At 39.7% G+C, this 26161-nt stretch overlaps 1 protein-coding gene across 2 annotated transcripts in view; it reads left to right on the forward strand.

Annotated features, from left to right (window-relative positions):
- LOC109955447 (collagen alpha-1(XI) chain-like) overlaps positions 1-26161 on the forward strand; it is a 102277-nt gene that overhangs the window by 31260 nt on the left and 44856 nt on the right. For both annotated transcript variants that reach the window (XM_020591612.1, XM_020591613.1), the window contains 16 exons: positions 8966-9091; positions 12408-12500; positions 12839-12937; positions 15537-15842; positions 16924-16989; positions 17942-17983; positions 18370-18432; positions 21160-21234; positions 21684-21767; positions 23175-23231; positions 23908-23961; positions 24279-24332; positions 24662-24715; positions 24848-24901; positions 25655-25708; positions 25817-25861. In XM_020591612.1, the coding sequence (XP_020447268.1) occupies positions 8966-9091; positions 12408-12500; positions 12839-12937; positions 15537-15842; positions 16924-16989; positions 17942-17983; positions 18370-18432; positions 21160-21234; positions 21684-21767; positions 23175-23231; positions 23908-23961; positions 24279-24332; positions 24662-24715; positions 24848-24901; positions 25655-25708; positions 25817-25861 (1326 nt within the window). The remainder of the gene's footprint in view (positions 1-8965; positions 9092-12407; positions 12501-12838; positions 12938-15536; positions 15843-16923; positions 16990-17941; positions 17984-18369; positions 18433-21159; positions 21235-21683; positions 21768-23174; positions 23232-23907; positions 23962-24278; positions 24333-24661; positions 24716-24847; positions 24902-25654; positions 25709-25816; positions 25862-26161) is intronic.

Raw genomic sequence — 26161 nt, forward strand, 5'->3', positions numbered from 1 at the left:
CTACATGTCTACAGATTAAGCAAACCTAATGAAATGTGTTAATGAGTAACCTTTAGAAGTGCTGGTTGTCTGTTCTTTGTGCTAAGTTGATTGCGTCTTGGTGTCAACCTCTCATCTACACCATGGCAAGACAGCAAATACATGCATTTCTCAGCTATTGCATCAGTGCAGAAGACTTCAGTACAGTGGCATTATCATGGTTAATGGCTACATTATGTTATTATTATAAGGTGTATGATAATTATTATTATCACCTTCAATTGATTTTGCATTGGATATTCTTTAAAAGATACAATACATTTCACCCATGACACCAAAATCTGTGGTAAAAATCTGCTTAAAGATGCCACCATCATTTATACTTTTGCAAATATAATGCAGACATTCACTACTAGATCGAACTGGTTATGTTTCGATGGGGTTTACCTAGATGCCAGCAGTTTTGCCATTCAGGTTAAGTATGAATGTAATTAAATGCATACTGTGAATCCTTCTCTCAGTAAATCTCAATTTTAGTGTCTAATACTTTAACCCCAAACGCTTTAAGGCCAGGCATTTTATTTGTCTTTCATTAAGTTGTGCATACAGTAAATAGTGAATTTTATTGGCCAGAACAACAACAATATTGGCTTTGTATACTTTGCAAGAGCCGTAGGTAATTTCTGTGCTTTTTTTCTCAGCACAGGTTGTTTGAATAGTTGACCGAATAAAAGAAAGACTGAGCTCTAATGGGTTTCAGCCGATCATATTGGACAGTGTGTTATTTCAGATGCATAAATTTGTTGCTATTTGTGAGGTGATTTTTGTTCATATCATTGCTTTAACTCAGAAATCATAGCTCATTGTGTGGTTACTGAGGTGGTGATCCAAGCTACCAGGTTTAGCGCAGGTAGCTTCAAGCTGGGTGGAAAATATGACCTGAATGCTAGCTCAGGAGACGACAGCCTCTCTTTGATGTCTACATGTGGAATTCTTGCTAAGTAGAACAGCCTGCACAATGTTTGCCTGCAGGTCAGAGAAGACTCCTGTGGCTGTGTGGAAAACACAGGAGCCACTTGAAAATGGGATTCGCACTTCTGCAATGATAGGTTTTCAACAAGCAGATGACATTGCTAGATAATGAGGTTAACGTACAGGTCAGGCTAAGAAGAGTCAATATGATTTACAGCAATGTTTTTGTGCATTTGACTTTTGCTATTGGTCAAGTACGAAGAGGTTTTTTTAACGTTACCAACTGCAGAGAATATAAGAGTGAAAGCCACAGTGATTAGAGCTGAGTAGGGAAGATTAAGATATCCAGGTACTTCCACCAAGCCATTTCTATTTTTAATGCAGGTTTAAGACCAGCCATTTGGTTGTTGTGAGTGCTTTTTGTTTGAACATGTATTACACTAAACTGTGTTGAATTACAGAGTTTTGTCCTCAAACCTGGAGAGAAGACAAATTATTCATTTTGTTCCAGGAGTTGGAGCTTTTTGCACGTTGCAAGGTGGTTTTAATCAGTGTATCACACAATAGCAATGTTATAGTGGCCCATCTAGAAACAAAGCTGCAGTTATTTCCACTTGAAGTTTAATTAACTTAGATTTGATGATTACAAACTGGCTACTAGTAGCCAAACTGCACTGCTAATGGCAAAATTTATACTGGCCACAGGGACTTTGGTTATTTATTTTAATATTCCAGTGCATAAAAAGGTTTGTAAAGTAGATGTCAGCCATGTGTTTGGTTAAGGTTTGTTTATGGGATTATCCATTGGCATTCATTCTACAGCTGTTCTTGATATGCAGCAATCAGTATACCTCTGGGGCTATGGAAAATTTTGGGACACTGCTGGCTGATAAATATACTCTGAAAATTTGAAACATCTTTGCCAGCAGACCAATTCTTCCAGGATCCTGTTTGTATAAAGAGAGTATTTATGCTGAAATATAAAATGTTTAATTAATTGTAAATCTTAAGATTCCCTCTTAGCTTGACTGTGTATTGTACTACCACTTTCATCTCTGTGTGCTCAATATGGAACTGTAGCCAGGAGATGATTAGCTTAGCTTTGCATAAAGACTAGGAGCAAGGGGAGACAGCTAGCCTGGTGCTGCTTTAAGTGTTTCTTAACTAGCCCCTCCACTGGTTGCGTGGGACATCACAATCATGACAGTATTTACACAATTCACTACAGGTGTTTATAAAGAAATAGTGTACAAAACTAAACCCACAAATTATTGTTTTAACATTTTGTTGGTGTACAGATTAAACATACGAGATAAAACACACTCATTAGGTAGCTTTAAGGGTGTTACTAGGTGTATTTTTTGTATCTTTGCACTAGAGCGAGCCAATACCTAACACTGTTTTCCTTTACTTTTAGTCCTTATGCTCTATTAAACTAAGCAACTTCTGACTCCACCTCTGCACTTATCACACAAGCATGAGAGTGGCCTTAAACTTCTCAATCCTTACTCCAGTGATTTAGTTGATCCCTGTCTTTTATCTAACACAACAGGAAATGTGAAGATACATCATGCTGTGTTGATTGTTGGGACAGTGGCGCTATTTTGGGAGGGAGGCACTGCATTTACCTGCATACATTATTGTTTTGTTTGGCTAAAAAGTTGCTTAAATCATTTAGATATCACTTTACAGACTGTGATCATTCAGAATGGGCAACCTTAGCTGACTATAGTTGACTGTAGGTAACTCATCGTGAACCTAGAGATCCTGTCGACAAGAGGGACAGACTTAAAGATGACTCTGCATCCTGATCTCAGCTTTCGGTTTGGGAGCTAACGCTAGCTAGCAGCTGTCAGCAGATAACATAGACACTCCAGATGAATAAGTTTCTGTCCTGTTTGTGCTCAAACTGAACACAAAAGTAAACATTTGTACATAGTTGAAGCATCTGCTACTGCATGTAGTTGTATGAGATAGTATATATGTATATATACAGTATGTATATATTTTAAATTAAGATGTTTATCTCTGTGATGGATAATGAGCGTGACTCCCCCAAATGGTGTATTTACCCAAAATTCAACACGGCATGATGACAACTTCACATTCTTTATTGTCAGATCAAAATTTCCCTTCCCTTTGCCTAATGATGTATCTGGAAAACTGGAATTTGGCAGAAGTCTTTCCTAGATTTTTACCTGTGTCCAAAAAGTCAAGCAAACCTAAACTTTTGAGGTGTTTAACAAATGCTTTTCTTAAGGCTTACACTTTTATCTAACTTTGTAACTGGATAAACTAGAAACAAAACTAGAAACATTTTCTCTACTGAGTCACTGGCAGATTTCTGAGTTTACACTAATGAGAATCTATCTGGGACCTAAGGGATGAAGAAACTGTGGCTGTTTAGCATTGCTAAGAGTCACAACTTTGGAGCATTTCCCAGGTTTAATTACTAAGGTTGGCTGTGAGCTTTCTGACTAAAACCACTCTGAACTGGGAGCGCATGGCTACCTTACTGCAGTAAGATTGCATAAGCAGGTGTCAAATTTGGAGCACACTGAAGAATGAAGACTAGAGGAAAATATGATCAGTGTGTCCTTAGTCTTGGCTCTGATTGCACAGCTGTTTAAGAGATATGCTTACTGACCAAGCCTGCAAATGCCTTTTCCCCCTCTTTCTCCTTTAAATAAAAGAATAGGGGATACTTTGTTTGCACTGTATGTCAGCATGTGTGTTTATGTGCGTTACATATGTCATACATTCAAAATATGTGTTTGTATGTCTGTGAGGAAGAGAGCAGAGGTGGGGGCAGTTTGTTTATGCATCTGTCATCACTGAATAGAAGATTGTTGCAAAACTCTGTCCCTCAAGCAGGACAGTCTTTGGCGGAGGGCTCTAATAAGGCTCTGATGGGCTCTGGGCCTTAAAGTGAATCATTGTTTATGGTTGAGCCGGCAGGAAGAGAAACATGCTTGACTGTTTCTCATCTGCCTCAGTCACTTTTTACCCTCCAGTACCCGCCAGAAAATGTTTTGGTTAGGGGTTGTGTAATAGGAATATAATGATTTATTCATATTTGTCTGAGTGTGAGTGTTGCTGAGAAGTTCATCTGTCTCTGCATAACTTTACAGTATTTACTTTATTGTATTTATTTATATGTACAAAGCTTAGATCTTTGCATAATAGTCCCATAGTATACTATCAAATTCTACCTGTATCTGACCTCCTTGTCCCTTGTGCTGGGACCAGTTTGTGAGGGTCACAGCCAGGAAGTAATGGACCCAAGGTGCAGCTAATGGAAAAGAGCAGGGTGAGGAAAAAGAGAGGGAGAGAGAAAGTGAGAGTTGTGAGGAAAGGGCAGGCAGACAAGCAAGCAGATGGTTCAGACAGTTCAACAGTTTTGTGAGCTACTGGCAGGATAAATGTTTTAATATTCAAAGGGTGTAAGACATTTGTATGTCTCCAGTGCTTGAAAAGAAACTTCATCCCTGCACTCACCACAAAGGCTGCATTTGATAAAACGCTGGGAGAAATCTGGAGAGTATTATACATTTTTCCTCTTCTCTGCAGCTTGGTTAATTGTTGTCCTTGTACGGTTTTGAAATTCCATCTGTCTATTTGTTCTGTCATGATGTGCTCCCCTCCCATAGTTTTGAAAAGCAGGCAAACAATAATTGTGTCACATTTGTGCAGAGCTGGGCACAAGAGAAAAAGAAAATACAGAAGCGCATTTTGGTCACAAAAGATAGTGCAAGTTTGCACAGTATCTACTCTAAAACATCTGCAAGAGCAGCTCCTATGAAAAGTTTGATTTGAGCAGCCCTAGTCTGCATGGCCCATCTGGCAGATGGAGCCCTGGGAGGTTCAGTGTCACTGGCAGGTCACAGTGACACCAATAAAGCTTCCATATGATTTTTTTTTTCTTTAGTAGAAAGTAGTTGCAGTGAAAGCAGTTCACAGCAAGGTCTGTGGACGAGTAACCAGGACTTTGTTTCTGGAAATATCTAAAATACACATGTAGTTTTCTATGGCATGGTGAGATTGCAATAGTAAAAAACATCCTTTCCCCTTCCTTTTTAAGCCTAGAAATGTTTTGGTGTTGTGCGTGGATGATTTCCTGAAACAGCAACCAGTCTGTGGAGTACTGAAGTATTAAAGTATTGATCACACAAACATGTAATGTGTGATCATGGTGGCCCTTTTTCTCCAGCCTCCACATGTTTGCATCTGTGTTTTTCTGGGTCAGACTACACATTGGCAAGTGTGTGTTTCAGGTGTCTGAATATCCCCCAGCTGCTCCTGCAGGCACATTGATGTGCCACACCATCTAATTAGCCCTTACATGTTGTTCTTTAGGCATTAGTGAAAACTATATATTGGTTGTGTACAGAGTAATGCTGCATAGTGGAATTACTTTTATTATCTGTTAAGCTGCCAGTTATTTTCTCCATTATTTTATTTATTTTTTTGTCTATAAATATCAAAAAGTTACCAGAAGTGCTAAATGTGTTTTCCTGGAGCCCAAGGTGAGGTCCTCTTTGTCTTGTTGGAGTAATGTTCTGGCAGGAGTCAGCAGGATACGAGTGCAGCCTGAGAAGAAGCCTGTAAGGCTCAAATCAGGGCAAAACAGTGTCAGGTTCATAATAAAAAAAAAGAAAAAAGGTTGTAACGCTTCAGAAAATGACACTGATGCTGATAACATTTCTAAATCAAGAATGGTATTAATTTGGTAGAGTCAAATGCAGCCTACTTATTTGTTTATGCCTTCAAATTATCCCAACAAATACAAAACTGCAAAACCCCTGTGCCTGCTGTCGTCTCTGATTCAGCGCCAGCGGGAGTTACAGTATCTACATGTAATCACAGTTGTATCCGAGTTTTGAGGTCAGTCAGGTGTTTGTTGCTTATGGATGAGGTAATGTGTGCTCATAGTCAGATATCGACTATTCACTCGATCACTTTACCCCCCTGCCTCTGTCTTCCTGAGTGGCAGTCGGAAGCTGATATTTGACATCCTACTAATAATACAATACAAAGGATAGATTTCATGGTCTGCTGAGGAGTTGTAATACTGCCCGCTATTAGATAATCATCCATCTGTCAGTTGTTATCCTTAAGTGACTTCTGTTCACACTGGGTATGGGTTGTGCATTGGAAAAGAGGGTCTTCACAGCAGACATCAAGGCTACCTAGCCCAGGGAAAATCCAGTACTGTCTGCTGGTTTCAATCTCTTAGCTTAAAATCAGATGAGAAGCATACGTGATTTAGGAAGTGCGCTTGTGTTTAGTCTCTGTTCTTCAAGATATAAAAAAAGACAAGCGCAACCCTTTGCGTACTCTTGAATTAGTTTTTCAATGAGTCAAATGTAGAAGGACAGATGAATCCCAGCTTCTCCTTTCTTTGATCATAGTCTCATCCTTTTCAGTTTGTCCTTTTATGAACTTCATTCCATTTAATTGTTGTTGTTATAATGGGTGATCAAGGTTTACATGTGTCAAAGCATGTTGTATTTAAACACACATGCATATTGTACACAGGACTGTTAATGCTTTGACTGTAGTGTTGCCCAGACAGATGATTTATCCCACTGCATCTGTGCCAGCTCTGTCTGAGTAGAGCCAGGGTGGTGTTGTAGATCATTCTTGGAATTCTGGGGAGGAACCTCGATAGATGTCAGAGAGATGTGTAATATAATCCAGACAGTAACATCAACAAAAGCTCCAAGATGCAGATGAAGGAGACAGTTGGTAAAAAGAGAGAGGGGGGGGGGGGAGGTTCAGGGAGTATGGGAGTAACTGAATCACTGACTGGCTTTGTAAATGGGCTAAGTGTGTGTGGTCTCTTGACAAGCCGAAGCGAATGCATGGTTGCTTTATAGACTTTATTTTCAAACTGAATATAAACTAAGCTAAAAAAAAAAAATGAATGAGTGAGAATGAAAAGTTAACTCTCCACGCACACAGGAAGGCCCAGAGAGGAGGAAGCAGACAGAGGCATTGCCAAACGCAGTGCATCTGTTTTTAACTGTCTTCTCTGTTTCAAGCCTTGACTTTGAATCCATTTGTGCTAAATTATATAAAAGACATACAGTATGCAGTGCCTGCAGATCTTTTTGTCTTTTTTTTTGTTGTAGTAGGAAGTTCCCAAGATGCAGGGTGAACTCTTGTGAGTAAGGTATTTTCCCCTTATTTCACAGAACGTTGGCTAAATAAGCATAAATTCTGTGCTTCTTATTCTTTGCTTTACACCTGGAAGCTCCCCAGTGCAGCCACAGTGAGATCTGATTTGTCAGAGTTGGACTTTAAATACCTTGCTCGAAGGAGCGGTAGGAGCTATTACCCCCCCCCCCCCCCCCAAAAAACCTAATTTTTAGCATCTATTTCACTTCTTCAGTATAGCCTCCCAGCTACAAACCTGAAATGTTCAAATTTTGTGTGCTATGAGTCTAAAACACGTGTCTAATTTTGTCATATGTTATTACGACCTATGTGAAAGCAATCTTTTCTTTGCTAATGAGCTACATTTTAGTCAAAGATACTGTAGAGACTTCTTACACCTGATACCTCACAGTTGTCACATTGTTACACTGTGACATGACATATCTGTATCAATATATATTTTATGGGATGTACAGATGAATTTATTTACATAATTTGGTTGTTTGGGATATTCAATGGCCTGTTGAGATTTACGGGTCACCTATGATTGGAGTAATGTGTTTCAGAGGTCTAAGTTTGTACAGATGTTGCCTGCTGTATTTTAATCAAATCTGCATGTATGTGCTTCCTCTTTAGTGGCCGCCCTGATCATGACCTCCCTTTGCCTTCACACAGTGCTTTTATTTTCCCCATTTGTTTGTCCTTTCACTTACTTACTCCAGTTGGACTGTGAAAAACGTCAGCTGAGGTGCTCATGTAGTTGATGGGTATAGATAACATTCCTCACTTCAGTGGCATAACAGTTCCCACTTTAGAAATTCCTTTGGAGACCATCATGGAAAAGAAACTTTGGCTGATGGGAAGGTTGTGAGCAGGGATCTGATTTTCTTTTCCAAAAGCAAATCAATACTTTCTGCATGAAGGCAACTCTACAGTAGTTCTTTTTTAAAAGTTTACTGATGCATATAGCCTTGATTTATTCCATAAAATTATATGTAATTAATGGTCAATAGACTTTTGTTTTGACACCTACCTTGTTATTATATTGTCACAATATATTAACAGTACATTGGTGCAGCGCTAGGTAAGGAGAAGGCGAATTCTTCAGTGATGTTGACATTTGGTTTCCATTTGTAATTACAAAAGAAAAAGGGCAGTATGAGCGAGTTTGGAGAAAGGGTTTCTGATTGTAAGGTAGGTGGAGTTATTCTGGGTGTCAGGGTGTAAAAATCACATTCATTTTCTGCATAGACGGTTTTAAGTGATTGACAGTTGGAGCACTTCCAAGGTGCCAGAGGGGCATAGCGCCCTGCCAACTGAGGTTCAGGTGATTAGCGACTGTGTCAGAGGATATCTATTTGTCTGATTAAAAAGTCAAAAGGCTTGAGTCCTAAAAATGTAAGGAGAAAGGTCAGTTTATAGTCCCATGGAGCAACTGTAATCATATCTAATTACATAGCTTCACATTCTGTTATGTATATGTGCCTCTAACTGTGCATGGAAGCAGAAGATTTCAACTAGTATTTAATGGGTTTTTTTTTTCCAGTTTTGCAATGGTGAAGTGTTCTGTTCTGATTTGTACCTTGAACCAGCTTCTTCTCAGTAGAAACCAAACTTAAAAGGCCTTAATTTGTTAGAAACTAAATAAAACTGATGGCCACAGCAAAAACCTATAGCACTGTAAATTATCCAGCAGACTTTTTATGATGTTTTTATAGTGTGGAACACTAAGGACAAAAGAAAAGACATGGGAATTTACCTCTGTACATACTTAAATCTTATAACTATAGTCTCTGAAATTTGTTATATTGCTTATGCTGACATGCTGCTTTTCTTTCGTCTTCTCTTCTTCCAGGGTGACATCCAGCAGCTGCTTATAGTGGCAGACCCCAGGGCAGCCTATGACTACTGTGAACACTACAGCCCTGACTGTGAAAGCCCCAGCCACCAGGACATCCCCCAGGCTCAGGAAGCTGACCAGGTCAGTATCTGGAGAGGGAACAAGGTAGACTGAGCAGGGTGGTTTTATGTCAACACAGGTCAGCCCACTTTAATCGTGCGGAGCCAGGTGGGCACGAGTCGGCCTCCATTTCCATCTTAGCAGCAGGGGCTGACTTGGGCTCACCCAGCCCTGCTTCCACCCCACCCAGGACTGAGTAAGGCTGAGCTCAAGCTCTAACAGAGCTGACTCATCAAGACGTGATTGGCTGAAATGTTGCGCCAAGGAAACGTCCTTATATTCACCATTGACTTTTTATCTATTATTTCATTGCAACAAGATTTGAAAATGGAGTCTCACATGTGCACGTTGGATGAGGGGTTAAAATAATGCCTAACACCAAGGGCCCCATCTTGCAAGCTAGTAACACCACACTGATGCCTTGGGTTATGTGTCACTTCTCAGTCGCTGGCACCACCCTCATGCGATCCAGATGCGGACAATAAACAATGCATTTTATGGTGCAGTGGGAACAGAACCGTGCTGACTCCAGAGCAGCTCAGCACGGCTCGGCTCAGTAGGGCTGACTTGTGTAGATGGAAAAAAACACTATCAGTGTAGTAGTAGAGGATGGGGAAGAGTGGTTGTCTGGAGAGAGGGAAGGAAGGACGAAGAGAGAGCTGGGAGACAGGAGGGACAGCTTTAGAGATAGCTAGATTCAGAGAGGAAAGATTGGAGGAATATTTGCAGCTAGGAAAAGAGAGGGAGAGTGATAACAGAGATCTGGAAAGACTTGAAATGTTAGCTAGCAAAAGACAACTATAGGACAACAAATTAGAAGACTTGGACAGGTGAGAATTAAGCAGAATTAAAGACAGGGTGATTTTAAGTCAAACTGAAATTTGAAATCTCTTCACATTTTCTTATATAAAAGAGGAAGTTCTCTGTGAATTGTGGGATCTTAACTTTTTTTTACACACGTTCCTCTGGGCAAGTTCTCTGACAGTGGTGGCCTTGCATGAGTTTTAATGTCAACTCTAATCTGTCTCTTTCTCTAGTCTGTGTTTTACTGGTGGAAACATGTGGACATACCAGAATACAGTGTTGAGTCTGAACTCATCTTTTGAAATTTCAATTTTATTGCGACAGACTCAAAAACATCACTTGTAGCCTCTTCAGTTTCCTAATTGAAATACGGTGCTTTATGTCAAGGCCTCATTTTTCATCTTGAGTTTTTGTTATTTGGTAGCTCAAGCCTTTCTCTCAGCTGACATTTTTCCTTCAGTATTTTAGTAAATAAGTGATGAGCTCACACTGGAAACTTTTTCCCTGCCACAAAAGCTGAGCCCACTTTGGAGTGGCTCTGTGATTTATATCTCTAACGAGTTCTGCAGGCTCTGCCCAGGCTCCCAGGGAAATTTAAGCATTTCCTTCCCTAGCCCCAGCTCCTCCTAGTACCTGGAAAAGTGGACTTTAGATCCCTGGTTAAAGAAAAAATCAGGAGCCGGTTCTTTGTTTGAAAATATTGGCTGTACAGTGGGTACCATGTCCTGGAAAGTATTGCTTCATCATCAAGTTACTCTTCAGCGCCAAGACAAGGAGCTTGTCAGTTCTAAGTAGACAGCAAGGAACAGTTTGGATTCAAGAACACTAACTCTGGTTTAGTCATTGTCAGTTTCTGTGCAGTTAGAACAGGAATGTTTTTCTTACATTCCATCTCAGCATTTTAAAGAATTTATTTCCAAAGGACAAATCACTGTTATAGAAATTCAAATCTCACCTTGTGTTCTTTGAGGTCTGAACTTCAATCAAACCACTGCAACAAAGGCACAGTGCTCTGACCTTTATCCTCTGAAAATGCTCGCTTACCTGAAGCATACCGCCTTTGCAGTCGTGAGCCACATGTCTGTGGCTGAGTTAAAACAGGAAGATGGAGTGATGCAAGAGGAGGAAGGGGGAGCTTTTTATGAGCACATTTCAGTATTTATGTCTTTCATCCCAGCCTGTGGAGACGGCCTCCAGCTCAGCCAGGCACTTCAGCACCGTAAATCTGTATGAATCTTTCATTCTCCATCTTTCTTTGAATTTCTCTCTGACCCTCTGCTTGTCTCAGATTCTCCTGTCTGTCAGTCTGTTCAGTTTGGCCAGGGATTCTCTCTTGTGTGACCTCTCGGCATCTCTCTGGGCTTCTGAGCGGAGGCTAGGCCAGTATTGCAGTGGACTGTGGGTCTTGAATTATTTTTATGAGCTCAGCAGTAGTCTAGGGACTAATATTTATCTCTGCAATGATACATATCTGGGGTTGGTCTGTTATTTTAATCTGTATCACTTCTGTTTGGACAGTGCTGGGAAAATTCAAAGAAAGGACACATTGGGAAAAATCTTAATATGTTATTCAGATCTGTTTTGATTAAAATTACATATTATATGGGCTGTGGGCAGTATACCAGTAGATACCCATTGACAGTGATGATTTAAAAGAATAGTTTGACATTTGCTTTCTTGTTGAGAGATAGATAAGAAGATCAATACTACTCTCATTTCTATATGGTTGCTATGAAGCTGGAGCCAGGAAACAATTAGCCTAGTTTACCATAAAAACTCTTTAGTTTTGGTACAGATTAGACAATTCATTTCAATTCAGTTTTATTTGCATAGCACTAACTCGTTTCAGAACATCAATCACCTCAAATCATCTTTTGTTTTGTTCAGTAATTGAAGCATGGTTTGGCCTGAAAACCTGTAAAAGTCCCTCACATTGTGCTCTGGCTAGCGATGCACATTACAAACCCCCTCAACCTCTTCAAACATGTTCTTAACTCCAGTTCCTAACGAGCTGTCACATGACTAACAGCTACCATGCTGACATCAGCGCCTCAAATTTTATACCTGCTTTCTCCTGACGTTAAATTTCACCCGCAGTTCCTGCTGTCCAAGAAGTGGTAAATCAGGCGCTGAGGGTATTTGTATACATTTTTATTCTGTCCTTCCTGATGTTTGCATTCCTGTACTGAAACGCCTTAAAAAACAACAGTGCAAATTCCTGCAGTGCCACATTTCTTCTGTTTCTCTGCAAACCCCTGTTGTGACTTGTTTAAGTATGAACATGCAATTTCACTGTTTGGTGCCAGAAAATGAGCCACAAAACCTTTGTAAATATTCCCCTAGTCTATTTTGATGTTTGTATGTTTATCTATTTGTAGCAAAACATACACTAAATAAATAAACCACTATAACCAAATGTATGAGGACAGCAATATCACCATTACCTTCTTTTATCACATTAAATGAAGCTTTCAAATATAACTTATATTTAGTAGGATTTACCCATCTGCCCATGTTCCTGCTTCAATTTCAGACAACGGTGGAACCTGACTACGATGGTTATGACTACCCCACAGAGGACAAAATTCAGCCTGAAACCCCCACTGATACTACAGGACCCGGCTTGGTAACCTTTTAAACATGCATTTCTTTTTTCACTAATCTTGTGAGTTACATGTTGTTGTTTTTTTTGTCAACAGGACAAAATAAAGCGCACTTTCCATAGTAAGGTCTAGACCTTACAATATTATAGGGAAAACCCAACAAATCCCTCTTGAGCAAGCACTTGGCAACAGTGGGGAGGAAAAACTCCCTTTAACGGAAGAACATAACAGATCATAAAATGTCCTCAAATATTTGAAGACAAGCAATACAACCATTACGCCTCAACAATCACACTAAATGAAGCTTTCAAATAGGATAGTAGGATTTACCCATCTGCCCATTTTCCTGCTCCAATTTCAGACAAATCTGGATGAAGAATACTACCTGGGAGAGTATGACTACCCCACAAAGGACAGAATTCAGCCTGAAACCCCCACTGAGACTACAGGACCAGGCTCGGTAACCTGCATTTCTTTTTTTTTTTTTTCACAAATCTTACGCGTTACATGTTTTGCTTTTGTCAACAGGACAAAATATAAACCATTTAACAGTGAGTTTGGTAAAAAAAGCTGCGGTAAAATATTCTTAGAGCTATATAATATATAATATGAAATGTCAGACTAAACAACTGATAGTATAACAGTTGGTTTAATGATTTCAGCAGCAGTCAGTAGAGGCCCAGAGACAGGAAGGATTAGTTCCAAACTGTCATGCCCAAGATGTAGTATTCATTTTGGAAATATTTCACTCTGCTGCAGTCATTACACAATGTCAAAAGATTTTAAGGATATTTGGAAAAATTGATTAAATAATTTGGAAAATATGGATATATAGTAAAAGGTTATGAAACACCCTGGACACTAGACCCAGATTCTTTTCCTACAGCTGTAGGCAGTTAGTAGTTGATTGACATCATTTGGAATTTTAATTTAAAATATGTGTATTCTTGAGTTTTGTAAAATCAGAAAGGTTTGGACCACAGATAAATTAGTTCAACTTTGTTTCATGGGATACACTTTTTATTACTGTAGAAAATTCTCTGTGCATCACTGACTTGACAATTAACATCCTGATCTCTGTTTAAATTGTTGGTTTACTGGTACAAAATGAAAATTTCAACAAAGCTGTAGTGCATCAACAACAACAAAACATATTTTTCTAATTGTCTTTGGAGGGTGAAACCCACCAAGGCCTCGCTAACATCAAACAGGTTTCTCTGCTGCTTCATTTCCATGAGAAACTGCTTCCATCAAATAGAGTCTGGATAAAGACCTAAGCAGTAAAACGTTTTCATATATTGAACCGTGACCAATGGAAAATCAGTAGACAGATGCAGACCCATCCACCATATCCTGAAAATGGCAAATCCTGTCCTAATTTGTGCTAAACCATCACATAAAACACAACATAATGAGGAACATGGGCGTTAAACTAAAACAATACAGCTGCGTGCTCCACCAGCCAATTTGCATTGTTACTGTAGATACCTTCAGGTGGATAATGCAGCATCATTCAGTTTGAGACATGACATTCATTTGAAATGACAGGGTAGAGGGCTAACCACAGAATATGCTGTCCAGTGTTGGAACACTCTGATTACTGAGGACTCTTTTAGACAGTGTCATCGGGTCATATTACATAAGGACCTGACACAACAGACAAAATGCCATTGGTAGGTCCTTTGACTAAATGTGCTACAGTATTGCATTGTCAGGAGATAGTGCAAGTCCTGAGTCTGCTAATATTACCGCTATGCTCCTCCAGTCTGTTCATGCATTTGAGTTTTATTGTCCTTCTGTGGGGCATTCTGCACCGTGTATCTGTTTTTATTACTGCAGGTAGGTATTATATTTTTTGCCGGTACTGCATGTTGCTTAAAATATTACCAACCATTTAAGTCTCACCTAGATTTAGCCATGGATTGTGCTTTGTCAGCTGCCTAGTTGTGGAATTAACATTTTAGATTTGTGATATACAAACCCTGTAATAAATAACATTAAAGATACTTTTGTGAGTTAAAATGAAGAGAAATAGACAGCTGACTTAAAATTGGATGTTTAAATCCTGTTTATAAATCTTAAATAAAGTTATTCATTCATATTTATATTCAAATGATTTGCTGACTGTTTAGATGGAAGCACTCTTACACAGTGTTTAACCTCTGCTAATTTTTCCTGAGATGTGCTGCGCTATAATCGGATCCTGTGAAATGAACAATTACTTTTGTGAGATGCATTGTTCTCAAATGCAAGTTGTTCTCCGGAGATTACACAAGCTAAAAATTGTGTGCAACAATTTTCAACTCTCAAAAGGTTGCTTCCAAAACAAAATTTGCATGAGAATCTGTTTCTCTACATTCTCCCTTCGTGATGTCTAAGGATGCATTTGAGTGTAACACTGACATATTTCAATCGGCACTGTCTTGTAAATCATCGCTGAGCCTGATTTACAAGACAATGCTTGTAAATCAGTACAATTGTAACTCAGATGTATTTGACCTTTTAACTAAGATTGAAATAGTCAAGATTATGCTGTCTAAATGACCCCACTAGCCCTTCATACTGTAATTTTAGAGTTAATATAGTTTATAGTATAGTTTCACCATGCTGAGACATCTCACTTTCCTGTTGCTTTACAGACAAACAGAATAAAATGTGATCATAGATGTCATGTTAACAGTGCCTATATGTTTACTTTCACGAAAGTTGCATTTTGGATGCCATCCCAAATTAGAAACATTGATGTGTGCACAATTAAAATGAAAATTCCTTAGAGGAGTTTAACCCTCCTGTTATGTTCATTTCTCAGGTGATGCCTGCTCAGCAGTTATGTTCGTGGGTCAATTTGACCCGCAACATAACAAGAGGGTTAACCTAGTTGGTGTCCAATAATTTGATATTTTGATCAAATTGTTAAATACTAACGCTTTGTCTGTGAATCAAGTTATACAAATCATGTGAATCATTGCAGCTGTTCACATGGTTTCATCGCACTAACCAAACTTCTGTGTCCTTCCATCTTAACAACCCCCTTTTTGCGATGCCTGGATTGATCCCAGAGCTACGAGGGGGGAAATATGGATGATTACATCACTGGTGTGGAACAGGTTGGGGCGGACCCCACTGTTACCGTGGAATCTGCTGCCTCAGTGGACACCAAAGAGAAGGTGGACCCTGTCACCGACACGTATGACTTTATGGAATACGACCTGAAGGAATATGACAACAAAGAGGTAGTAGAGAAGCCATATGAATACGGTGATTATGGCGATTACGACCTCACTGACACCAAGCCTACATCTGCAACATATGAGGAAGAGTTCGGTGTTGGTGTTCCAGCAGAGACAGACATCAGAGAGAGCAGTGTAAGTGCTGGAGTGGTTAGGAATGGTAATGGTGGTCAGGAATGTGGAAAGACAGGAATGATGCAGGTGGCTGTTCTCTGATGAGCTGTTTGCAGTAGCCTTTTTGTTTGTTGTTATAGCTCGGAGTTTCTGTATATAAATACACTAAACACAAATACACACCTGGCATATCTAAGTCTCCGATAGATAAACAGTGGTGGAGCGAGCTGTCTACACAGAAAAACATCTTCCATAACTTTGTGACCCCACTGACCTATGCTGTGCAGCTCCTTCCTTGTTAACACACCAATGATCTCTTTGGATCTGATGAGAAACTAAGTCTTAGCAGATGCTTTTTTTTTTTATCAAATCCATTCTGATCAATATCTGAAACAAGGAAGATATATCTGCTGAGCCAGTGTTTATTGTGGCTTGTTTCCAGCCCTCTTCCTTACCTCAGGATCCAGAAAGGTGACACAGTCCCTTTCTGGAGGTTTAACTGAGCTCTGTTGGCTTTGGGTTCCCCTGAACCACTCTATCAGTGGTCTACCCTCTGCGATCTCAGGACACCACAGCTCTATTCTGTGACTCCTACAGGTTAAACTGTACAATCTGGGTTTTAGTGGTTTGTGAATTCTTTTCATGTGAAGTCATCGTATGGATGGTGTCAGGTAACAATGGCCTCTGCATTTGTGCACAGTTGGGGTCTTATTTTCTCCTGCAGTCCTTGGCTTTTAGGGCGTTTAATAAATAGGAGTCAGACCAAAGACTAAATTATAGCTTCTTGCAAAGAGATTCTTGAGGTTTATTTTTCCAGAAGGCAAGAAAAAAAAATCATCTTTTTGCCTTGAGAACTACCTTAATCTTTCTAAGCATGCAGAACACTAGTCAGCATTTTACTGAATGTTTCTTAGCAATTTTGTTAGAGTATTAAGTAAGCTCCATAAAAGGGAAGACGCAGCTCGTCAGGCAGGACATCTGCTGCTCATTGGTCTCACATTTTCCATTTTTGGCTTTCAAACCATTAGTGCTCTGACTTTACATATACATGTCTGGCTGGTTAGAGTGTAAAAAGCTCACCTGGTTTGCCTTCTGTTTGCAGGTGGGTCAAAGTAGAAGTTACCTGGGAGAAAAAGGAGAGAAGGGTGAACCTGCTGTCATTGAGCCAGTAAGTGAAGTATTAGTCCTCATGTGCCCCAGTTCTGATAACAGTTGAAGATGAAATCAGCTTTATCCAAGCTAATTTTGAACACCAAAATAAAGAAATGCGTCACATGTCCTGAAGGAAGTTGCATGGATCTACAGTGTCTGTCTGTCTGTTTATAGGTGATTTAGGTGTCTAGCTCAGTGCCAATCTAACAGTTAGCTCTGTAGCTTTCTAACTAGCCAGAAATCTTTCTGTCTCTTGCCTGGTCTTATTTTAGGCAACAATTGTTCAGATAAATGGCATATTTCAAAATTAATGTCAGCAGGCTTTCATATCAACTAAGACTTTCCAACTGTTGCATACAATGATTTATAAGTTTGTAAAAGCCCTGAATCAGATTCTCTACGTTTTCTGAAGAATATGGTTTCTTTAATCTTTTTTCTTGAAGAAATATCTTTTTCATTTTTGATTTACACTCCTATTTTTTTATATTTATTTATTTACTTTCACTGCAGCTGAACTTTGCATCTTGATTAGTTTAATGAAGGAGTTGAAACACTTACTAAGGTCCTACAAAGTGTCTTCCCTCCTGCTGAGATTTACAGTAACTCTCATTTTTGGTCTAATGACTAATGACGGCACAACCACCGTCTGCACCAATGCCACAGTTAATACATTGGTTTGGGAGCCTCCTATACAATTTACCACCACAGGGTAAACATTGTTTGAAATAGTAGCTGCAGTTAACATCTCTTCTTCTGTACCACCACAGGCTCCCATCCACATCTCTGACCACACACATTATAGAATAGTACATCTGTTAGCATTGTTATCATCTTGAGTTTGTTGACTTTATAAACTCAGAGTCAAACCCAAAGCACTCACTAGCTCTTATTTCTTCCCCTGTTCTCCTTTGCCTGTGGGTTTGCAGACTGCCCTATAATGCTACTGTATCCACTTTTTCCTTTTTCAGGGGATGCTTATAGAAGGACCCCAAGGAGCCCCCGGCCAGGCAGTGAGTATCACGTTCTCCCATACTCCTGTCTCCCTTCACAGATGGAGAACAGCTAAAGAAAGGAAAAAAATGCCTTCATGGAAAGAGCATCAGCCCTGATCGCCAGTGAAGCTTGAGTTGGGAGAGACTGACAAATATGTATTTGTGCATGAATGTGTATATGTCTGTGTCTCTGTATGTGAGTGCAACAGAGAGAGAGAAAAGGGGAGTGGGGGGCTATTTCATTTTGAGGCTTATTTCATTTTAGATTCATGTCTTTTCCTGTGTCTTTGTTGGCCTGTGCAGGCATAGTATTGGATAGATTGACTGTGGTGGGAATGCTGGTTAGCAGCAGTTTGGAATAATATATGGTAAGTGCATATGTGTCTGTGTGTGTTTGCTTTTAGGGTCTTCCTGGTTCCCCAGGATTGCAGGGTCCCCCAGGTGCCCCGGGAGATCATGGTGAGAGGGTGAGTTGAATGCATGTCTCATTTCACAGCTGATTAGACATGTATGTAAGAAGCTCTGCCACAAATTGTCTATTCATTAAGAACATTAAAATTTAACTTATATTTTGCTAAAAGAAGAGATTTTGATTTCAGGTAAGTTGTATATCAATCAAAATAAATGTTTTTTTTAAGGTCATCACTGATGCAAAACATTTTGAAATACTGACTTTAAACTCAACCATTCATCTCACTTGTTGTATTATGGGACTCAGCATGACTATAAACGCCCTTGCATTTGTTATCCTGCTGTCTTCTTTATTGGAAAGCTGTGAAGTACAATCTCAGTGCCATGGAATGAATAGCATAATTGGATGCAGCTTGCTACTGCAGCAACAGGGGGGATTAGTGAGGAGTGGTGCAGGGAAATGAGATCCTCATAAACTGTCAGTATACCAACAAAGAAAAGTCCTGAGAAACAGCTGTGGTGGTATGCTACAGGACCTGTGAGATGTTTGAGTTTGCTGTAAAATATGTAGATGCCTAAACTTTCTCAAAGCCTTTTTCTTCTCAGCACCAAGGAATTCTTGTCGTATGTGATTGATTGGAGGAGACAGAAAAAGAGTCTGTCCCCTCCACAAAACTGAATCTCAGCTTTTTTTCCCCAGTGTGGTGATTGTCCTGCCCCCTCTCCCATCACCCTGTTAGCACATCTATGCTGTCTCTGGAGGTTAACTCTTTATTTGCCACCCCCCACCCCCCAAAAAAACCAACACACCTCTTTCGGTGTGACTGGTCCACACCAGAACAAAAGGCTTGTTGTTCCATTTGGTCAAAGTGATGATAAATATTTTGCTGGTTCAAAAGTCTCTCCTCCTCCCTTCATTTCCTCTCTTGACTGCAGAGGATTGACACAGGGCATAAAAGTGACTTGTTTCTGTAGTCTCGTGGTTTTCCGTTGCGTAGTATCCGCCTAGGCTCAGTGTTTGATTGGATCATTTTTCTCATGATCACCATCTCCCTCCTTTCCACCTAAACATCACTTTCCCAGCCATGTAGGAAAACTTTTAACACCAAATACCACTATGCTTCCTGTAACATCAGTGAGTATTTACCAGCTCTGGGCAAAGGCAGATGGGAACACACGGCATCAATCTGAGCCAGCAGAGATTGGGGCACAAGACAAGACTGTTAAATAGATCTGGGTTTCCCTGGAAACACTGGGTACTACTTGGTATGATCAGATTTATGATAGTTTTTGCCTCTATTAAATAAAAGTGTCATCACATTATAATTTAACTGTCTTTTCATACTGTCATTATTCAGCATGAGCAACCTTTATGCAATCATTTTGCTTTAAAGTAGCTTTTATCCAGGCTATATTGCCCTATGAATGTCAGTCGGTCCGTAGGTAAAATATCTCAACAACGTTTGGATAGATTGCCATTTACAGACATTCTTGCTGCCCAGAAGTTGAATCCTAATGACCCAGAACATGCTTTTCCACCTGTTCCAACACTTTAGCACATGGCAGTATTCCTCTCAGACTCCCCTCAGCCTTTGCTGTACTTTGAGCTTAATGCTAACACAGCATGCAAGCACTCAAAACTTCCCATGATTAAAGTGGTTTTCTTGTCAACATACTAAAGTAGGCGTGTAAATATGTGATTCTGTAGTTTGCATGCTAATGTTAGCATAAAGCAGAGAGACATCGGGACCCAGACAGAGTACAGATGAGGATGTGAAATACAGCTGAGGTCTAACAAATCAGAACCTCAAGGTGACAAATTATAGCTTAGACTGATGGACGTTTAGTCAAGTCTAACAAGCTGAGTCTGAGATGTCCTAAAATAGCCCCGTAAAAAAAAAAAAAGCATCCTTTTTAATTTTATGTAACAATGCAATCACTCTGGTGCCACCCAAAGGCCAAACATTTTTGCCCCATTTGTGGTAAGCATCCAAGCAAAGCAAGGCAGCTTTATTTATACAGCACATTTCATACACAGAGGCAATTCAAAGTGCTTTACAAAGGCAAAGAAAAACAGTAACAGCATTAAAAACAATACACATTTAAATCAGACGTAAATCAGTTAAGACAAGAAAATCTAAGAATAGCAGAACTCTCTCTTCGTTTTTTATCCATCCAACTGTTTGGTTTTCTGGAACCTAATGAGCTTCACAGGGCCATGGCTGTGGGTTGTTAGGGTATAGAGTCAGTGCTCCCCTGCAGGCAATACCCCAGGCCAGCTTAAGAAAAATACATGGGTTGTCTTTGCTCATTACTGAATTCCCCATCCTGTTCTTTCAGTAGGATTAGTCATTTATCTGTTTGGAATAAGCAACAACAATGCAGACTGTAGCAAAGGGCTTCCCTTTTGAAATTACTGCTGTGAATAAACTGCTGTGAATTAATTTTTGTTATCATTTTTTTCTTTTCAATTTATAGAAGACCTCCAAGGGATTATAGAGAAATTGCAAAATAATACTGTTATCTCACGGGAAAATACGGCATGCTTATTAGCCACATCAAATTAATTGTCCCTAGCAACATTACACACTGGTGTACAAGTCAACAAAACAATTTGGTGATTTGAGGTTGGTATATTAAAAACAAATACTGTACAAGTGCTTTTGAATAGCATTATTGTAGATAATGGAGATTTCATATACTTTGGTTTGGTTGTTGACCTCAGCTCCAGCTGAATTACACTTTCACAGTGACGCCTCTCTCTCCCTCCTCTGACTCTCCAGGGTCCTCCAGGGCGTCCTGGTATTCCTGGTTCAGACGGTGTCCCCGGGCCTCCAGGTACCATTCTGATGCTTCCAGTAAGTCCTGCCACTTTCTGTGTGCCCACTGAGCTGTCATGTTTCCCTCACATACTGTACACACTTCATCTCAGGCATTAGCCCATCACCTCGCTTCATTTAGTAAGCTTTACCTCATCACATCACTCGTATGCTAAAGGATTGCAGCCTTATTTTCTTTGGGTTACAAATCACTTACTTTGTAAATGCCAGCAAGTGCAGTGGTTCTGAACCAGTGACTGAAGCTTTGAAAGGCTCTGTGACACATTTATGTGTGTAAGCTGCTTGTACCAGCATATGTATGTGTGAAAGTGTGTAGATGGCATAGTGACAGCTTTATAGGTTTAACAGTGCAGAGCACAGATTTGAATGTGCTCACCAGGGGAGACCTTTAGATGTCTCACTTTGTGAAAATAGACAAGTCAGTTTGTTTTTAATTCTGCTTCTTTCTTGTGTTTTGTGATTGACAGTTCCGTGCAGGTGGCGAAGCACACAAGGGACCTGTGATTACAGCCCAAGAAGCTCAGGCTCAGGCCATCCTTTCTCAGGCTAGGGTGGGTATCAGTGGTAAATATGACCCCAGTACGGGGCATCTTGTGGCCAAGCAATTACGGCACGGTGCAACACCAACATTTATCCCAGGTGTCTCTCTGTCTCCATGGTTTCCTGTTTGTCTCTCCACGATGTACTTTCAACAAAAGGCACAAAATGTGCAAAAATATCTGGAAAAAACAGTATAGAGGACACGTCAATATGATCTTATGTCTTGATGTATTCTCATTAGCTGCTATTAAAAAAAACTGTGGTCCAAATAATGTAAAAAGAAAACTTATAAGTGACCCAGTAAGTGAAAGGAAAAGTGATAAAAATAAACCTGTGTCACGTTAGGTGGTATATAAAGCCACAGCAGATGTTCACACCTACTCAGGAGTCCTGATGCCCAAAGCAGTGTTGACAAACAGGTTGAAATATGCAGCTTTAACCAAGGTGTGATCTACGTAGAACACATGGAGATCATTAAGTGTTGCACAAACAATGAATATTCGCACATTCACAACACTCTGTGAAGCTGGAGGGCTGCCAGAACTGGTGTTTAGTAATGTCCAGAAACCACTTGTCACCTTTCCATATTTGTCTTTTATCTTTTATTATAGAGACAATTTGTTGAGCTATTTGCAGTCTGTAAATGCTCAGTAGTGTATTCATTTGTGTTCCTCGTGCCTGCAAAAAGTGATCACAGTAGCTAATGAGATTCGACAGAGTGCTAAGTGTACCATGGGGCATGAATTGTTTTCCTTTGAATTAGCAGATTTATTTATTCAGTAATCAGTCTGCAAATAAATTACAGACAACTTTTTTGGCAGTACCACACTGTTGTTGATTATAAAAGGGAGCAAAGACCAGAGTGGTAAACTGTGAACAAGGACAAATTAAAGTTTGCTAAGGCTTCATGCTATGTGTCTAAAGGTAAGGATTTTTTATGAGGGGTTTCTTTATTATCTGCAGACCCCTTTTGGTGTCCAGTTAGATGGATGAATGCTGTGTTGTTTCAATCTCATTGTTACAGGTCTTCCATTTTAACATTCATACCATATTCATTTTGCTGTACTAATAATACAAAAATATGGCAAATGATGGTCTTCTTTTTGATAACAAGATTAAAAACATAAAAGATAAAGCCAGCTTACTCTGTTATTTGAAGTTTGACTGTATTAATAGTATTGTATCTTCATTACAGACGGAATACATGGTCTCAAGGTCACATGACTAGATGCCAGTGATTCTAAAGAAAACCTTGCAATATGCAAACATACACTTCTGAGACAAAACATACCTTATCCTAATTCCTTGTAATAGAGGTTGAAACAATGTTTTTTGGATACATTATTGGATGTAGATGCAGGAATGTCAACACTGTTTGCTGACCAGTGGTTTATGGGTTTTTTCTGTCTGATCCACAGCTTACAATGAGAGGTCCTCCAGGGCCAGCGGGCATGGCAGGAAGATCTGGTCCTGTGGTGAGTAGGATGTTATCTCCCTCCTACACACAAGCACAAACACACCACTGAGCTGCTTCCCATTCATTCAGAGTTGTATCATAAACACATTATGTTATTAGAGCTGCCTCCTGTGCATTTACTTATCATTTCCTAGCAAACAATTACATGTACATACACACACCACTCTCTTCCCTGTCTGCTTGTGAGGTGATTTTATTTTATTCCATAAATCCCTAAGCAGCTTGAATGGTTGATCTAAAGAAAAACAGTATATAACTCTTGTTGTATACTATTGTTATACAGTATATAACACAAACAGCTCATAATAGGACTGATAATAGCTCAGTTATTCCTCCTGTCTTGGGCATGTTTTCATATGATGATACGCCAATCCAGTTATTCTTGGATACCATAGGGATTTAGCACACATGGAGCTCTATTTGTTGTATATTCTTAATCCAAATTTAAAATCATTATGTGTGTTTGGGTTAGCATTAGGCTCTAGTCCAAAACTAGACTTTGTTTTGATCTAAACAAGCGGATGATAAAATATTTTGCTTGAAGATGTGTACTACCACTCACAAGTTTGGACACACTAAATGGAAATGTGCGTCCACACTTTTGACTGGTAGTGTATTAATTTGCTAAAGTTGTGTGACTGTCTTGTAATGGTATATTATATTTGTTTTGACAGGGAGGTCCTGGTTCTCCTGGACCTAAAGGTGACAGTGGCGACTCCGGACCACAGGTGAGAAGAGTATCTTTACATAATGAGCCCATTTTCATCACAATTCTGTGTTGTCATGAGTAGATTATATACCCCTGTTGAAAATATGGTTTCTTTTTGATTTTTTCTTGCTATATACAGTTAGCTTTCTTTTTTCAACTTGTCTACGTCAGTTCATCTCACTTTTATTTGTATAGTTCCAAATCGCAACAAAATAATTTCAAGGGACTTTACATCCTTGAGCAAGCACTCTGTGACAGTGGGAAAGAAAAAGTCCTTTTAACGGAAGAAACCTCTGACTTTACTGTTGTATCTACTTTTATATTTCTTCTCATTAGGGTCCCAGAGGTCTTCAGGGTCCACCTGGACCTTCGGGAAAATCAGGAAAAAGGGTAAGAATACTTTTTTATCCTGCTTCAAGCAGGAGATTTTTATACATTATTACATTTATTGATTTTTCTCCTCCAGAGCAAAACTGTTACAACAGAAGTATACATTTAAATTCCCAGAGTTCTAATATTTCAGGCTAACAGGGGTCTAAGGCTCAGTGCTATAGTGCCCAAATAAAGTAATCATCTCTGCATGTTGTGTAAAGCGAGTCTAGTTAGAGACATTATAGAATCTTCCCTGTGTTTATTCTCCACGGACATTAAAGAGATTTGAGTATTTTTCTGTGAGTTCCATGTGCTGCAGCCTTACGTGATATTTGTGTGTCCTCCAGGGTCGTAATGGAGCAGATGGTGCTCGAGGAATTCCAGGAGAGGCAGGACCCAAGGTAAAGCACAGACCATTATCCAGTGAACCAGTGTCTGTGGGCTGCCCTTTAAAAGCTGCTTTACTATGTTTGAAAAAGTGACACCTGCCAGATTGATTAATAGAGCTAACGTTTGTTTTCATGCTGTTTCAGGGTGACCGAGGTTTTGATGGCCTCCCTGGTCTTCCTGGAGAAAAGGGACACAGAGTAAGCAGTATGAGAGAGAATTCTGGGTCTAGTGAACAAGTTAGGGCAGAAGACAAACATTATTAAAGACTTCTGCTTCCAAATATAAAAACCTACTATCTCTTTCATTTCTAGTGCCAAATCCTCTTTGATCATCGTCATCGCTACACAGTTTTTACAGCAGTATCAGGGCTTATTGGTAGCTCAATGGCCCCATCCATTTCGTGTACATTCCAGTGTTGACAGATGTGAATTCTGAACCAGTAGAACTTATTAGGGTATTTGACCCAATTACTAGAAGTAGGACTCCAGAACCACTTAACCAGGCCAAGGCGTGAGTGAGGATTGCTGAGTTTGGTGTTTGTGGATTTTGGGCCTGCACAGAGAGCTGAAAGAGAGAGGACTGAGATCACAGGGAGGTTTTTCTAGACAGGCTTTCATGCTTTATCCTATACTGAATAATTACAGAGCCACCAGAAGCAGGCCAGTGCTTATAGAGCACTATAAATAGTAGAACACATATAGTCCATGCCAGTTGTGGTGACCAAGCTTATTGTAAATGAAAGGCAGTTTTGTTGTCTGTTTTCTTTTCTTTTTTCTTCTTCTTTTTCAAAAAACATTTTTAAAAAGTAAAAATGAGGAGCTTTTTTTTCTGTTAGTTGCAGGGACCAAGCTTATGGACACTCCATGAGCTGTGAACTCTCCTTTGACTCTGCCACTCCCATTCTATGTTGATATTTCGTTTCCTCTTTTCCTGTGATCTTTTCTCTCCAGGGAGAAATAGGCTCTACGGGTCCTCCAGGGCCACCAGGAGAGGATGGGCCAAGAGTAAGTAGCACCTAAGCCATCATATAACTTATCCTGTTCTTAGCTCTGTCTACACAGTTACTCTGTATTCCCAAAAATAACCAAACTTTATTTTCATGATATCCAAAGGGTGAAGATGGCCAGGTTGGGCAAAGAGGTATAGCTGGGGACAGTGTAAGTTGTGGTTATTAGTATTCTCTCTCAGTACAGTGAGACAGGATTGTTCAAGTGCTGCTTATACTGTAACAAGTCAAAGATAAGAATATAATTTTTTTTTTAAAAGCCATGTTACTCATTTCCTTTGCTACCACAGGCTTCATTCCCTCATTCCTACCCCAAGATTCAATTTGGCAATCATTTAAGCACGCAGCCTCACCCTCCACTCTTTTTGCAACTTTAATGCATTCCTGTCTGCAAAGACCATTGTAAAATCAATCTTGCCAAGTGAGAATGGCTTTAAATAATAGATCAGAA

This window comes from Monopterus albus, unplaced genomic scaffold, assembly GCF_001952655.1.
Source record: "Monopterus albus unplaced genomic scaffold, M_albus_1.0 scaffold14.1, whole genome shotgun sequence".
NCBI classification, from domain to species: Eukaryota; Metazoa; Chordata; class Actinopteri; order Synbranchiformes; family Synbranchidae; genus Monopterus; species Monopterus albus.